General features: G+C 45.1%; 1 protein-coding gene across 1 annotated transcript in view; it reads right to left on the bottom strand.

The window, feature by feature from the left end:
* Nucleotides 1–13,211, bottom strand: part of LOC311145012 (semaphorin-6A-like) — an 86,724-nt gene that overhangs the window by 26,994 nt on the left and 46,519 nt on the right. The window contains exons 7-15 of the mRNA XM_084181221.1: nucleotides 10,623–10,713; nucleotides 7,484–7,603; nucleotides 6,967–7,055; nucleotides 5,167–5,384; nucleotides 4,345–4,476; nucleotides 3,413–3,568; nucleotides 2,142–2,315; nucleotides 1,121–1,261; nucleotides 878–955 (exon numbers count right to left, since the gene is read on the bottom strand). Of these exons, the coding sequence (XP_084037347.1) occupies nucleotides 878–955; nucleotides 1,121–1,261; nucleotides 2,142–2,315; nucleotides 3,413–3,568; nucleotides 4,345–4,476; nucleotides 5,167–5,384; nucleotides 6,967–7,055; nucleotides 7,484–7,603; nucleotides 10,623–10,713 (1,199 nt within the window). The remainder of the gene's footprint in view (nucleotides 1–877; nucleotides 956–1,120; nucleotides 1,262–2,141; nucleotides 2,316–3,412; nucleotides 3,569–4,344; nucleotides 4,477–5,166; nucleotides 5,385–6,966; nucleotides 7,056–7,483; nucleotides 7,604–10,622; nucleotides 10,714–13,211) is intronic.

The raw sequence follows: 13,211 nt of genomic DNA, 5'->3' as shown, positions 1-13,211 counted from the left end.
GAAAGAGAGAGGGGAGAGAGAAAGTGTGAGAGAGAGAGAGAGAGAGAGAGAGAGAGAGAGAGAGAGAGAGAGAGAGAGAGAGAGAAAGTGTGTGTGTGAGAGAGAGAGAGAGAGAGAGAGAGAAACTAAGCCTCTCCAGGGCCTGTTCATATTAAGGCCTTTTATTAAACACTGGGACGTGTCCGTCCAAAAGCTTTCAATAGCACGCCACAAAACCAACAGATCATAGCTCTCGAATCCCCACTCACTCACTTAGAAATATTGTACAGTAAAAAGTGAGGTCATCTAACCTCCTAATGCCTCTGTCTACTCAATTTCCAAAGTGGAAACTCAATCAGAACAGTCGAGAGGCCCGGGCTTTAGAAATAATAATAGGATATCGTAATGTAGCATGCGAGACCAATCATTTGGCTGGGATTAAATTAATTGAACATCAAAAGCTGTTCCTTTATTATGACTTCATCTGTAAAATTGGTTTCCCCCCACAGAAACCTCATATGCTGTTTGTTCAAAACGCATCTAGTTCTGTGTCATAAATATAGCTACAAATGATGGTGACCATCAACCCCCTCCTCGCAAATCCCAGCCCCAGTCTCAGCCCCAGCCCCAGCCCCAGCCCCAGCCCCAGCCCCAGCCCCAGCCCCAGCCCCAGCCCCAGCGCCAGAGTAAATATCCCTTTCCTTCCATCAGCCTTTCCAATGGCCCGTTCAGCTGGAAGAAAATACAGAGCACCACCAAAATGTAACTAATCATTGAAACAGCAACTGTATAGATAGAGTGAAGTCATTGAGGTCACCAGTCATCACATGGCACAGATTGTATTATGACTACTGTACATGAAATCGATAGTATGACAGTGGAATGAGCAGGAACGTACTTTGGGTCGAGCACCACCTGTCTGCATGCTCCTTCGGACACCCAGCCGCAGTAGGGATCCCTGGAGGCAATACATGATCTGGAGGAAACACACCACACACACACAACTCTCATCACAACCTGCATCTTCAAAGCCTTTCTTTTACTTTCCTGAAGACTGATTAGTTATGACATTACAAATGCATTACAAAAGCCCTGAATCTAAGAGAATGGATGGATGGAGGGGTTTCATTTCTAAACCTACTTCTTGCATTTGCCGTGCCTCTCACAGCGAGAGAGCGGCACCTTGATCACACAGGAGGTGAAGGCCACAAACAGAGAGTGGCCCTGGCTGTCGATCTGCATGCTGACGATACGTTTGTCGTCCACGCCATCGATGCTGCACCTGGATGGGGAGTTAGAGTTAGAGGCAGAGAGAGAGACAGACAGACAGACAGATGGACGGCATGAGTTGTCAACACTAACAGAGCACTTAAAACAACTCCAGTCTTTGTTGAAAGCTGCTCAAAGCCCCACCCAAGCGTTTTTGTCTGCGGGGTATAAGAGAGAGTCCACGCTAATCCCACCGTTCAGAGCATCCATCTACCCCAGAGGAGGGATTTACCTCCAGCCCTGCATTAGAGCCCTCAATTAGGGTGTATAGTCAATGTAATGTCATGTACACTGTAATGTGCGGTGGGCAAACCCAGATCCTGATCCAACCCAGCAAGTCACTTATGCTATCCGCTCAGGCCAGATGGTTGCGGGCCAGAGACTCCTCTGCCCATGCTACGAAGAGAGGGGGGAGAGGGAAAGAGGGGGCTCGTACTTTATCCCACACCCACCCTTGTCACGTGACACTACGATGTTGGATAACAAACGCCCGTCACCTTGAAAGACATTCCTCTCATCCCCGCTCATTGACTCTAGTCCATCATCAGGCCTGTCATGTAAATATTTGCATTGGCAAGGCCCAGGCAGATTTTTCCCTACTTCCATTCCACATTTTCCAAAAGCTCCTTCATAATGTATTAAGGAGAGATCTCAGGCTGGCTTTAAAGACTAACACAGTCCATCTCTTTTTTCTTTCATCATTCTGCATTTGTAAGAGTAAAGCTTTGCGGTCTGAGCCCCCGTTACTGAAGTTCCAGGGCCGGCTCTTTAATTTAATAGCTGTGGTCAGTGCAGTGTAACCTGATGAAACACTTTAAATGATAGAGTAGCCATCTGGTGGCTGGGGTAGCACTGCTGGGTTAGGTAGCATGGCTAGCTAATGGAATACACACTTCTCCGGGTTATACACGTTGAGCTCCTCCAGAAAGAGACTGTCATTCAGGAAACCGCTGTTCATCTTGGCCAGGAATTTCAGAATGATCCCCTTCTCCGAGCCCAGGAAAACGACGGTGTGATTCCGAAAGGGTCCCGCAGCGTTGTCCACGGAGATCCGGGTCAGCCGGTATCTGGAAGGGATATGGAATAGCAGGAATAACACATTTATGGATTTCCTGATTTAATTTTTGGGGCTAAACTCCACTGAGTGTTATCTAGTAGGATATCCAATTAGATTTGGACCATGGAGCTCCTAGTGTTATCAAAAGGATGTATAATTTGCAGATCCGTATGCAAACATATTTTTATAGCTATTCATTCAGTGAGATGGAAATTATGAAAGACAAATACATTATTCAGTCATTCAAGGACCCCACATCCTCTCCATTTGGCTGTTTAAAGACATCTCTTCTTTACACAGGGTCACGAGATATAAAACATGTGCAATGCCTATGCTGGAATGAGAGCACAAGATGATTTCACATTACCGGAGTAAATGCGCACATCACAATCAAATTAATGAGAAGAGGCCTTCTTCTCTCCCACTCAGACTGTTTGGTTTGAAATGACATTGAATGTCTGTGTTCACTATGCCCATGGTTTTGTACTATCAACAATAACAGCAATCTCAAGTATTATATGTTTCTGTCCTATTAAGAGTAACAACAACCTCAAGGACTATGTCCATGATTTTGTCCCATAATAGGAAATCTTAAGAGGGACAATCTACAAATTGTGCCTGGCTAGCTGCCAGAACATACTGTACATCGGGGAACGGAATAGGTTTTCATAGTTGATAGGATTTGATAGTCCACTCCCATTTGTAACAAAAGCTTGAATTCAGAGATGTCCCTTTGGGGAATAGATGAGATAAAGTCCTATTCCAGAGTCAGTTTGCGGTTGACTTCCTGTGTCAGAGTCATACTACACACAGAGGCTGTGACATAGATACTAAAACCGCCTCTCCACCATATGCCCTCATAAAAGTGACTGCTTTAGACTTATATAATGCTTTTAACTGCCAACATTGCTTGTAACGTAACGCTTTGCTATGTGCCATGCCATTTAAATCACAAATGTTACCACGATTTATTTATATAAAGATACCACCGGTTATTACAAATATGAATGCATAATGCATGCATAACGTTGATGAAATCTACCCATAACCCAGACCTAGCTAGCAAGCTAGCTAGCGTACTATCCTAGCTAGTGAGGCTATACTCACCGCACCATGGTCTTGAGAAACCAGGGCCTGTTAGCGATAGAGGGAACAGCTTCATCCATGAGAGGGTGCTGCTTGATGAAGTTCAGGGTGTCGTCAGGGAACTCGTTGGACACCTTGTACTTCTCTACGGACGGCGAGCCAGCACAGCACCCGGGCCTGAAGTGGATGAAAGCAGCAGGGAATCAAACAGGGGAGAGTCAGAGAGCGGCCATTTGATCTCTTTATAAGGACAGAGGAGCAGAGGAGAGGGGCCCTGTAAAAGTGAAGCTGCCTTTGATAGGAGATCCGTTCAAAGACATCTCACCTCTCAACAGCCATAAAAAGGTTTTACTGTACTACGGTACACCCAGGCCACAGAATTTTACCAATTTTCCATGGTAGACACTGCAGAATGTAATAAGATCTACAGTACATAAAGAGAGCACCAGAGGCAGATCAGTCAGGAAGACGATGACACATGGCATGTCTGCTGCTGCTGCTGCAGAAGACACTGTAAAAGAAACCTGGGAAACATTGCGACAACTCCCTTCTGTTTGTCTGCTGATAACGTCGACAGAAATGAAATTGAATAAACGAGATGTAGATTTCAGATCTCATTAACACCTGACCTTGTTTTACACAAACACATCATTTTATGCTAATCACCAGGGGAGGTATGCTGTTGCTCTCCACATCATCAGCAGCCATATGGGGATAAACACCACTTACGATCCCCATCCACAGATCTCGGTTTTTAAAAGCTTGTTTCACCAGAGAAAAGGAGGTGCTCTTTGCCGGGTAATTAGGAACGCAGAGATGGAGATTTATCAGGCTGGTGCATTTGTAGAAGTAGGCAGCCATCTGGAATATGATCTCATGCTTTGTTTGCTGATATCGAGCTTCTTTCATGCTGCGGGTGTGCCTGCGTTTGTGTGTGGGAGAGGGGGGCATACCTTGGTTTTGGAACTTTATCCTCAGGAACAGGTGTCCAGGTGGAATCAGGGGACTTCTGCTCTTTGAAACGTCCCATGAACGCATTGGCCACCTCAGCCATGTCATAGGCGCAGACGGCCGACCCAGGAATGCTGTATAAACATCCCACCCCCCAAAAAGAAAATTCCTCAGTCCGAATGATAGGATTCCACTGTGTGCAAACTGTGCATAGCATAGCTCTGAATCGCTTGTCTATTTCCTAGTCGTTTCTTAGGGGCATTTCAGCTGCCTTGGCATTAAGAGACAGCATGTACAAGGACAGGAATGTAACAGTTACAGAGTTGATATTCTGTTAACCTCGTGGCCAAGGCTGTAAATCTCAGTAATCAGCCAGCGTTGGCTATGTACAGAGCGAGAGGCAAGCCATGCTGCCAAGGCACTTGGTTAAATGAATGGCTAATAAATCCTGAATGCTACCTCCAGTCAAAATCTGTTCCCTCTCATTTCGCTCACTAACTGCAATTCATGCCCAGATCAAATTCGCTTATAGAAATTCCAAGCCGCTTCATTGACTTTTAATGCCAATTAACCATGCTCAATTGCATTGTCACAAGCAATTGTCTTATTGCCTAAAAACCACCATAAAATGGGAATTACAATACGTGGCAGCTCTACTGCTCCTTTGTAATTTAAATTTAAATTATTCTCCATTCTCAATATGAATAATGCAGGAATAACATTACGCACCTGACCAAAGGGCACAAAACTATTGTGGCAGTGAATTACGTGCTGGGGTGGCCTGGGAAATTGATTTCCTTTTGTGTGGCTGCCGGCCCTCGTACCTGTTGTAAGGTGTGGAGAAGGTTGCCATGACAACGTCGCGTCCGTTGATGTGAATGACGTCGGTGACGGCCTGCAGAATGTTGAAGTAGAAGTGGGAGTCTCCTGGGATAGAGCAGTTGAGACGGGTCTTCAGGAAGGACGTCCACTGTTTCTCCAGAACTCTCTGGGAGCCGCCCCGGTCGTTCTTACACACCCTGGCCACACGGGGGAACACCACCTGGACAACGCACACACACAGTGGATATTTCAGACACACCCAGTTTAAAGTTTGAAGTTGTATTAGTCTTATGTACGGGATACACATGGTATACACCGTCCAACGAAATGATTACTTGCAGGTTCCTTCTCGACAATGCGACAACAATAATAAATAATAAAAGATAAGAATACGAACATAAAGTAAATGGCTCAGTAGAACAGAATAAACATTTTGGCATAAGCATAATACAGGAAGGGACAATAGTCCAATATTTACATGTGTTTTGGGGAAGGGGGGATTGGGGGCAAGTGTTTAAATTGTGCAGTGAGTGCATGTGTGCTAAAGAACGGAGAATCAGAGCAGGTGGCCAGTCCAGTTCAAGTGTTCAGAAGTCTGATGGCTTGTAGATAGAAACTGTCTCTGAGTCTGTTGGTATCAGACCTCATGCTCTGATACCGTCTGCCCGACTGTAAGGGAGTGAACAGCTCTTGGCTGGGGTGTGTGGGGTCCTTGATGATGCTGCGGGCCTTCCTCAGGCACCGTTTGGATAGGTGGGAGCCCGGTTCCAGTGATGTACTGGGCTATCTTTACCACCCGCTGGAGGGCCTTGTGGTCGTGGATGGGGCAATTCCCATACCAGGCCATGATGCATCCGGTCAGGACGCTCTCGATGGTGCAGCGGTAGTATTTAGAGAGGACCCGGGGTGGCATCCACATTTCTTCAGCCGCCTTAGGAAGTAGAGACGCTGTTGCGCCCTCTTGACCAGAGTGGTGGTGTTGTTGGTCCATGACAAGTCCTCGGAGATGTGGACGCCGAGGACCTTAAAACTGCTGACTCACCCTGCTGCGGTCCCGTTGATGTGGATCGGGGCATGTTGCCTCCTCTGGCAACAGCCCACATTATTAATGACTGTGGAACTTCTTACGTTTCAGATTGTCAAAAGAAACTTCAGTTATTCAATCAGGAAGTACCATTCCTCTACCCCAAATTACCCACCAAACCACTTTGTGCACATGCTTCGTTATATTGATATCCCTTTCAAAATAACCAGAGAATTTTACTTGGTATTCATGTGCAGTACAACATGTCAGTCGGAATTGGGTGAAAATCCTTCCCCACCGCCCCCATTTCATCAAAAATACATAATGTTTATATAATTATATAATTTCCTTGTAGGTACCCAATTAAACCTTCTCCATGCAAACTGAAATGAAAGAATTAATCGAAACATCTTTCATATCCCTCTGGTCAAAAACCTTGAATGAAGAATAAAGTAATTTTCCTTTCCTCTCTTTTCCTGTCTGTCTCATTTCGGAGAACAGTAGCACGAACGTGCAAGTCAGAGAATATATTTTGACTTCAAAATGACTTTCCAGGCGGCATTAACATGTTTTCTCAACTATTTTTAGGCCTACATCCTGCAAATGTTTTTCTATATCGAAAAAGGTTGACCATTTTGGTCTTGCTGAACGCCCTTTCAGATACTTGATACACCCTCTTCCTATTTACTTCCCAAAGCACTTCCTGGCTCTCCTGTTCAGGAGGAAGTAGCCCTGATTCGAGTAGAAGAAAAGGGACAGACAACCCCAATCAGCTTACCTTTCCCATTGTGTTGTACTCCATGGCAATTTCTCGATAGAAGAAGTAGATGAAGTCACCGTAGTTAACTGCCTGTACAAAATACGGCTCTGGAAAAAAAAGAAGGCATGTCATCACAAAACAGATCAGACACCCCATTTTACACCCAATACCTAAAGTATCAATCACAGTGTGCAGTGAGGCACAGCCCAGGCACAGCACCGGGAGTAGCTCAATCCATCATCTCTATTAGGGGGCTATTTACATGTGGGGGGGAATGAGGGATCTCCCCATTCAGCTTTGACAACCTGGTCATGTTCTTTTCGTTCCCTGGGGCAGCCAATTTCCTGAGTACATAACTGCTATGGGAAAGGTTGTGAGAGTGACAGCATCAAAGAAAGTGTGTTGCAATAGCAAATCATCCCTCAAATCACCCCCCTTTCACTCTAACTCTGATTTGTTTTCCAACCAGTCATTCATTGTCCATGTTATCACGTCTTTCAACCCTCAGGTCTATATATCCGATGGCTCTCCTCACCTTTGAGACACTTGGAGTCGTGTTTGACAGTGCGCAAAGTTGGGCTATCTCCAAGGCTACGATAAATGACTGCATCAATCGCTAGGAAATCTGTTACTGTTGCGGAGTAGAGCTTTCCATCTGGAGGGAGAAGAGAGAGGGAGAGGGATAAGAAGTCAACCGCCGTACCAGTCATGGGCCAAACACACAAACAAACACTCAGAGATTCTGATGTTGGTCACTGGATACACAAACATGTAGATGAAACCAAGACCAGAGAAATGGATACACACAGAAACCTCAGGCTCATTGACAGAGAACAAACAGACTGTACACACAGACACACACACACATGCTCCTCAATGCGAACAGTATCCGCAACGAGGATGAACTCAGCTCCTCAGCTTCAATTGGATGGCTGCATTGGAAACTTTAACTACATAATTGAACAACATGGTCTCAGAGCATTTCGTATTATTCTGTACGTAAATCCGATACACTCCATTTAGAATGATATGTTACGTTTGGTATGGTTACATAATACAGATGGTTACTTAAGGCAAAAATGAAAGGAGGGTGGTTGGTCGGGGTGGATGGGGGGGGAGTGTATAACGTGAACGTCTAAGGTTAAGGTCAGGGTTAGGTGAAGGGTTGAAAAGTTGCTAATTAGCTAAAATGCTAAAGTTATCCATGATGAGATTCGAACTCGCAACCTTAGCATTTTAGCTAATTAGCAATTGTTCAACTACTTACAACTTTTTAGCTACTTTGCAACTACTTAGCATGTTAGTTAACCCTTCCCCTAATCCTAACCCTTTTGGCTAACCCTTCCCCTAACCCTAACCCTTTTAGCTAATCCTTCCCCTAACCCTAACCCTAACTTAATCCTTTAGCTTAACTCCTAAACTTAACCCTAACTTTAACCCTAACCCCTAACACCTAGCCTAGCTAACGTTAGCGAGCTAGCTAACGTTAGCCACCTAGACAGAATTCGTAACATATCATACATTTTGCAAATTCGTAACATATTGTACGTATTGCAAAATTCGTAACATACACTACATTACCAAAACTATGTGGACATCTGCTCGTCGAACATCTCATTCCAAAATCATGGGCATTAATATGGAGTTGGTCCCCCCATAACAGCCTCCACTCTTCTGGGAAGGCTTTCCACTGTTGGAACACTGCTGCGGGCACTTGCTTCCATTCAGCCACAAGGGCATTAGTGAGGTCGGGCACTGATGTTGGGCGATTAGGCCTGGCTCACAGTCGGCATTCCAATTCATCCCAAAGGTGTTCAATGGGGGTTAGGTCAGGGCTCTGTGCAGGCCAGTCAAGTTCTTCCACACCAATCTCGACAAACCATTTCTGTATGGACCTCGCTTTGCCATGGCATTGTCATACTGAAACAGGAAAGGGCCTAGCCCGAATCAAGAAAAACAGCCCAAGACCATTATTCCTCCTCCACCAAACTTTACAGTTGGCACTATGCATTGAGGAAGGCTGGCATATGCCAAACCCATATTCGTTCATCGGACTAACAGATGGTGAAGCGTGATTCATCACTCCAGAGAACGCGTTTCCACTGCTCCAGAGTCCAATGGCGGTGAGCTTTACACCACTCCAGACGACGCTTGGCATTGCGCATGGTGATCTTAGGCTTGTGTGTGGCTGCTCGGCCATGGAAACCCATTTCATGAAGCTCCCGACGAACAGTTCTTGTGCTGACGTTTCTTTCAGAGGCAGTTTGGAACTCGGTAACAACTTTTACGCGCTATGCGCTTCAACACATTCTGTGAGTTTGTGTGGCTTATCACTTCGCGGCTGAGCCGTTGTTGCTCCTAGACGTTTCCACTTCACAATAACAGCACTTACAGTTGACCAGGGCAGCTCTAGCAGGGCAGAAATTTGACAAACTGACCTGTTGGAAAGGTGGCAGCCTATGATGGTGCCACGTTGAAAGTCACTGAGCTCTTCAGTAAGGCCATTCTACAGCCAATGTTTGTCTATGGAGATTGCATGGCTGTGTGTTCGATTTTATACACCTGTCAGCAACGAGTGTGGCTGAAATAGCCGAATCCACTAATTTGAAGGGGTTTCCACATACTTTTGTATATATAATGTATAATATGAATTGTAATTCGTAACATATCAAAATGAGTGATGGACATCCACAAATTAATACATACCATACGAAACGTAACATATCATACAAAATGGAGGGTCTTGGATTTACATACAGAATAATACGAAATGTCCTGAGACCAGGTTGAATTGAAAGGATAGTAAAGAACCCTATTGATTACTCAGAGATTCCCATTCCAATTATGCTGCTACAAATGAACTGGTCATCTAAAGGCGTTTACTCTGCCTTGGCTATTCGCAGGAAAACAAAAATCTCATAAATCGGTTCACAGCAAATATCACTGGGAATGAATCACTGTAAAAGCTCCCCAGTTGGAGGAGTTGTAACCCACCAACGGAAAGATGACTCATTTGGGGTTTCGTCTTTTTGATTTATTTTTAATCCCCACATTCGGGAGAAGATTCAAATTTTTGGGGTGTAAAACCACTTCTTGTGTTTCCAAGCTGCCCACAATCTACATCTGCCAAGCAACAGAGTCTTCCCAGAAACACGGAACAAATGTGGCCCAGAGTTCAACAATTTGTTCAACAGCATGTAACAGACTGCCACTTATTCCTGACATACAGTTAGTGTATTGGTATCAAAATAGGCCACAAAGTATTAAATGCACGACAGTATACCTAATGCAACCTTGCGTTCAAATAGAGAAAGATTCTCCTATCTAGCTAATGAACATTTACATAATAAATGTAAGTAATTACTGTGAGCCATATTGATACATTGTAAATAAATACAAATTCTTGACATAGCATTTACAAGTGGTTTAATTTCTCTTAGTATTGGATAAGATATGAAGAACTTTAATGTCCCTGAGGGGAAAGTTGTCTTAGACACACAGTACTGCTGTATACAAAATATACACAGTACATTACACACTCAACATAATATATATATATTGCACTCATATTGATGTGGTAATGCAAGCTTTTTAAGGCTATGTCTTTAGGTTAAAGTGTACCCTATATTTTCCCAGGCCACATCCACAGTAACGAATTAGTTATGGTCTCTCACCCGCAAACAGGGCGACATTAGAGTGTTTGGCATCGTATGGGCACCGTGCCATCCCACTGATCTCCTCCCTTAGATGTTCCATGGTGTCCATCTACAGTGGGGGAAGGGAAGAAGGTCAGAGGAAAATCCACCCAAAAGCTCCCAGTCATCCCATCCCATACCAACCCAACCCATCCAAACCCCAACCCAACCCTATCCTCATTGGAAAATGATGTTATTATGTTAAATATGGCACCATATTTAACACAACATTGCAGCAGCAGTGGCAGTGGCTGAGTATCATATCCGGGTGAAAGGTCAGTTACCTCCTCTATGGGTGCCCGTGTCATCCCCAGTAGGCATGAGTCTTTCATACGGGGCATAGGCTGAGGTCAAGATCACTGTATGCTAACAAAGTTAGCATACTCTTGACAAAGACTGCAGCTTGCCAAGAAAGGCAAAGTGCTTACACTGCCCTTTTTGGTCTGTAAACAGGTCATTTTGTTTTCTATTCCTGTCTCGGTGGAAACAGCTATCATCTGCCCACTAAAAAGGTCACACACACTCTCACTGAGTGCAGAAAACCCTGCCAGAGAAATAGATTAAGCTGTTTTGGCAGTGAAAATTACTTGTGACCTTATCTTACGACAACCAACACCAGCAGTGGATTTTTCTCTCGGCTATCAAGATATTTATTGTAGAAACAGGAAATTGTAAATACATTTATTTTCTATTACTGATATGGCGTGGCTAGCCTGAGGGCACTCATTTCAACTGTATCACTGTGGGTGATGATGCACTATGCCTGAGTCTCTTGGACTGTCTGTTACTTGGACTGGGTTCTGCTGCAGCATCGGTGGAGGGCGGGAGGCCCCCCTTCTGCCTGTTTAATTTCACAGTGGCAATGACCTCTGTCTACTGTGGGCTTGGCTCTCTGTCAGTGATCTATTCCTGCCATTTGAATAGGAGGAAGAGACTCCAAGGCAATTGGGAGATATATGAGGTCAATCCACTATCAAACAGCAAGGAGAAAAGGGATACACAATTATGTTGTTGCTCCTGAAGACATTCTTTTATTTTTCCATAAACAATTAGAAACATGGGACGCTATACCTAACCTTGAGGATGTAAATTAATTCATTAACTCAATAATTAAGGCCCGATATGCAAATTAATAATACAAATAGAAAATAAGCATGGCCTTCAGGTGGTTGCTTCCACAGTGGAAAGGGGCCTTGTAAGTTGTTGCATGTCTCTGTTGTTATACTATAGGGTTTATTGCTACTATGGGAAATCATAGTGTGCACAATTTCAGTGCACTGACTCTCCCATTGAGACAGTCAGACCCTGTCGGGCTGGGGCTGAGGCTGACGCTGGGGCTTTACCCCACGGCTGATCCATATCACCTGGGCCCTCTCAGCACCGTTCCCCTGCTCCGCCCGGCAACATGTGATGTAATGGACACCCGTCATATATCAGGCAGCTAGGGAGGGAGGCTTTATTACACAAAGCGAGCTGGGCCTCGGCTCTGGGGAGCGGCCCACGGATGCCAAGGTGTCTGTCTGAGCTCAGAGAGGCGGGGGGGGGGGGGGGGGGGGGGGGGGGCAAGTGGTGTAGCTGCCGTCGACAGCAACATTTGTATAGCCCTCCCCCCTCCCCGTGGCTCTGATTAATGTGGGATGAGGTTGGCCCCGAAACAGAAGCTCTTTTCAGGCCTGTCAGGCCGGCGAGATGGTGAGGCAAACTGTGGCCAAGCTGGATGCATGCGCACATATACTCTCTCCCCCTCGACCAAAACCAGGCTGAGCACCGAGGAGTGGATGCACCCAGCGGGCACCTCAAAAGCCTGGAATGGGTCGGCAGGGAAAGCCTGCCAACAGCCTACAGCCAACAGGCACAGCCTGTTCATTTCACCTCTTCACCATAACGTTTACACATTTTACAGCGCCACTCGTTACGTGTTACGGTATGTCAGTGAGGATGTCAGCTTTCCGCAGACAATATACCAGTAATAACAATTAAAAGGGTCTGAAATGGGAGCAGAGGAACTGTAAAACTAACCATGCCTACAAAATGTGGTCATAAATTCTGCATTCTCTAAAGAATGCTTGAGTGAGAACACAAGCCCTTTCTGTGCTTCGTTGAACCAAAAACCCAATGAAGCAAAGAGTCTTGTTCAGCGGTAAACATACCTCGCGATAAACAACAAATCCCTGATGTCTCCCAACAACACCTTCAAATCAAGTCCACTGTGGCATCAATTCATTTCCCAACATGCCAACAACAACTGCCTTCTAGAGTTATCTTTCCTAAGGATGACATATAAAGGGAAAAGGGGAAAGGGGGTCAGTTGTACAACTAGTCAGTTGTACAACTGAATGCATTCAACTGAAATGTGTCTTCCGCATTTAACCCAACCCCTCTGAATCAGAGAGGTACGGGGTGCTGCCTTAATCAGATGGTGCTCCTCTCTAAAGAAGACAGGCTTAATAATTCTGCCAAAGCCATGGAAATCTTGAAACTATTCCAAAAATGCCTTGACAACCGAGGCGGCCGCCTGCCTTGATTAGAGCATCATATTTCAAAAGAACTGCTGTGCCTATATGTCAG

This window comes from Coregonus lavaretus (assembly GCF_964263955.1).
Source record: "Coregonus lavaretus genome assembly, chromosome: 17".
In the NCBI taxonomy this organism is placed as follows: domain Eukaryota; kingdom Metazoa; phylum Chordata; class Actinopteri; order Salmoniformes; family Salmonidae; genus Coregonus; species Coregonus lavaretus.
This window is presented reverse-complemented; position numbering and strand designations above follow the sequence as displayed.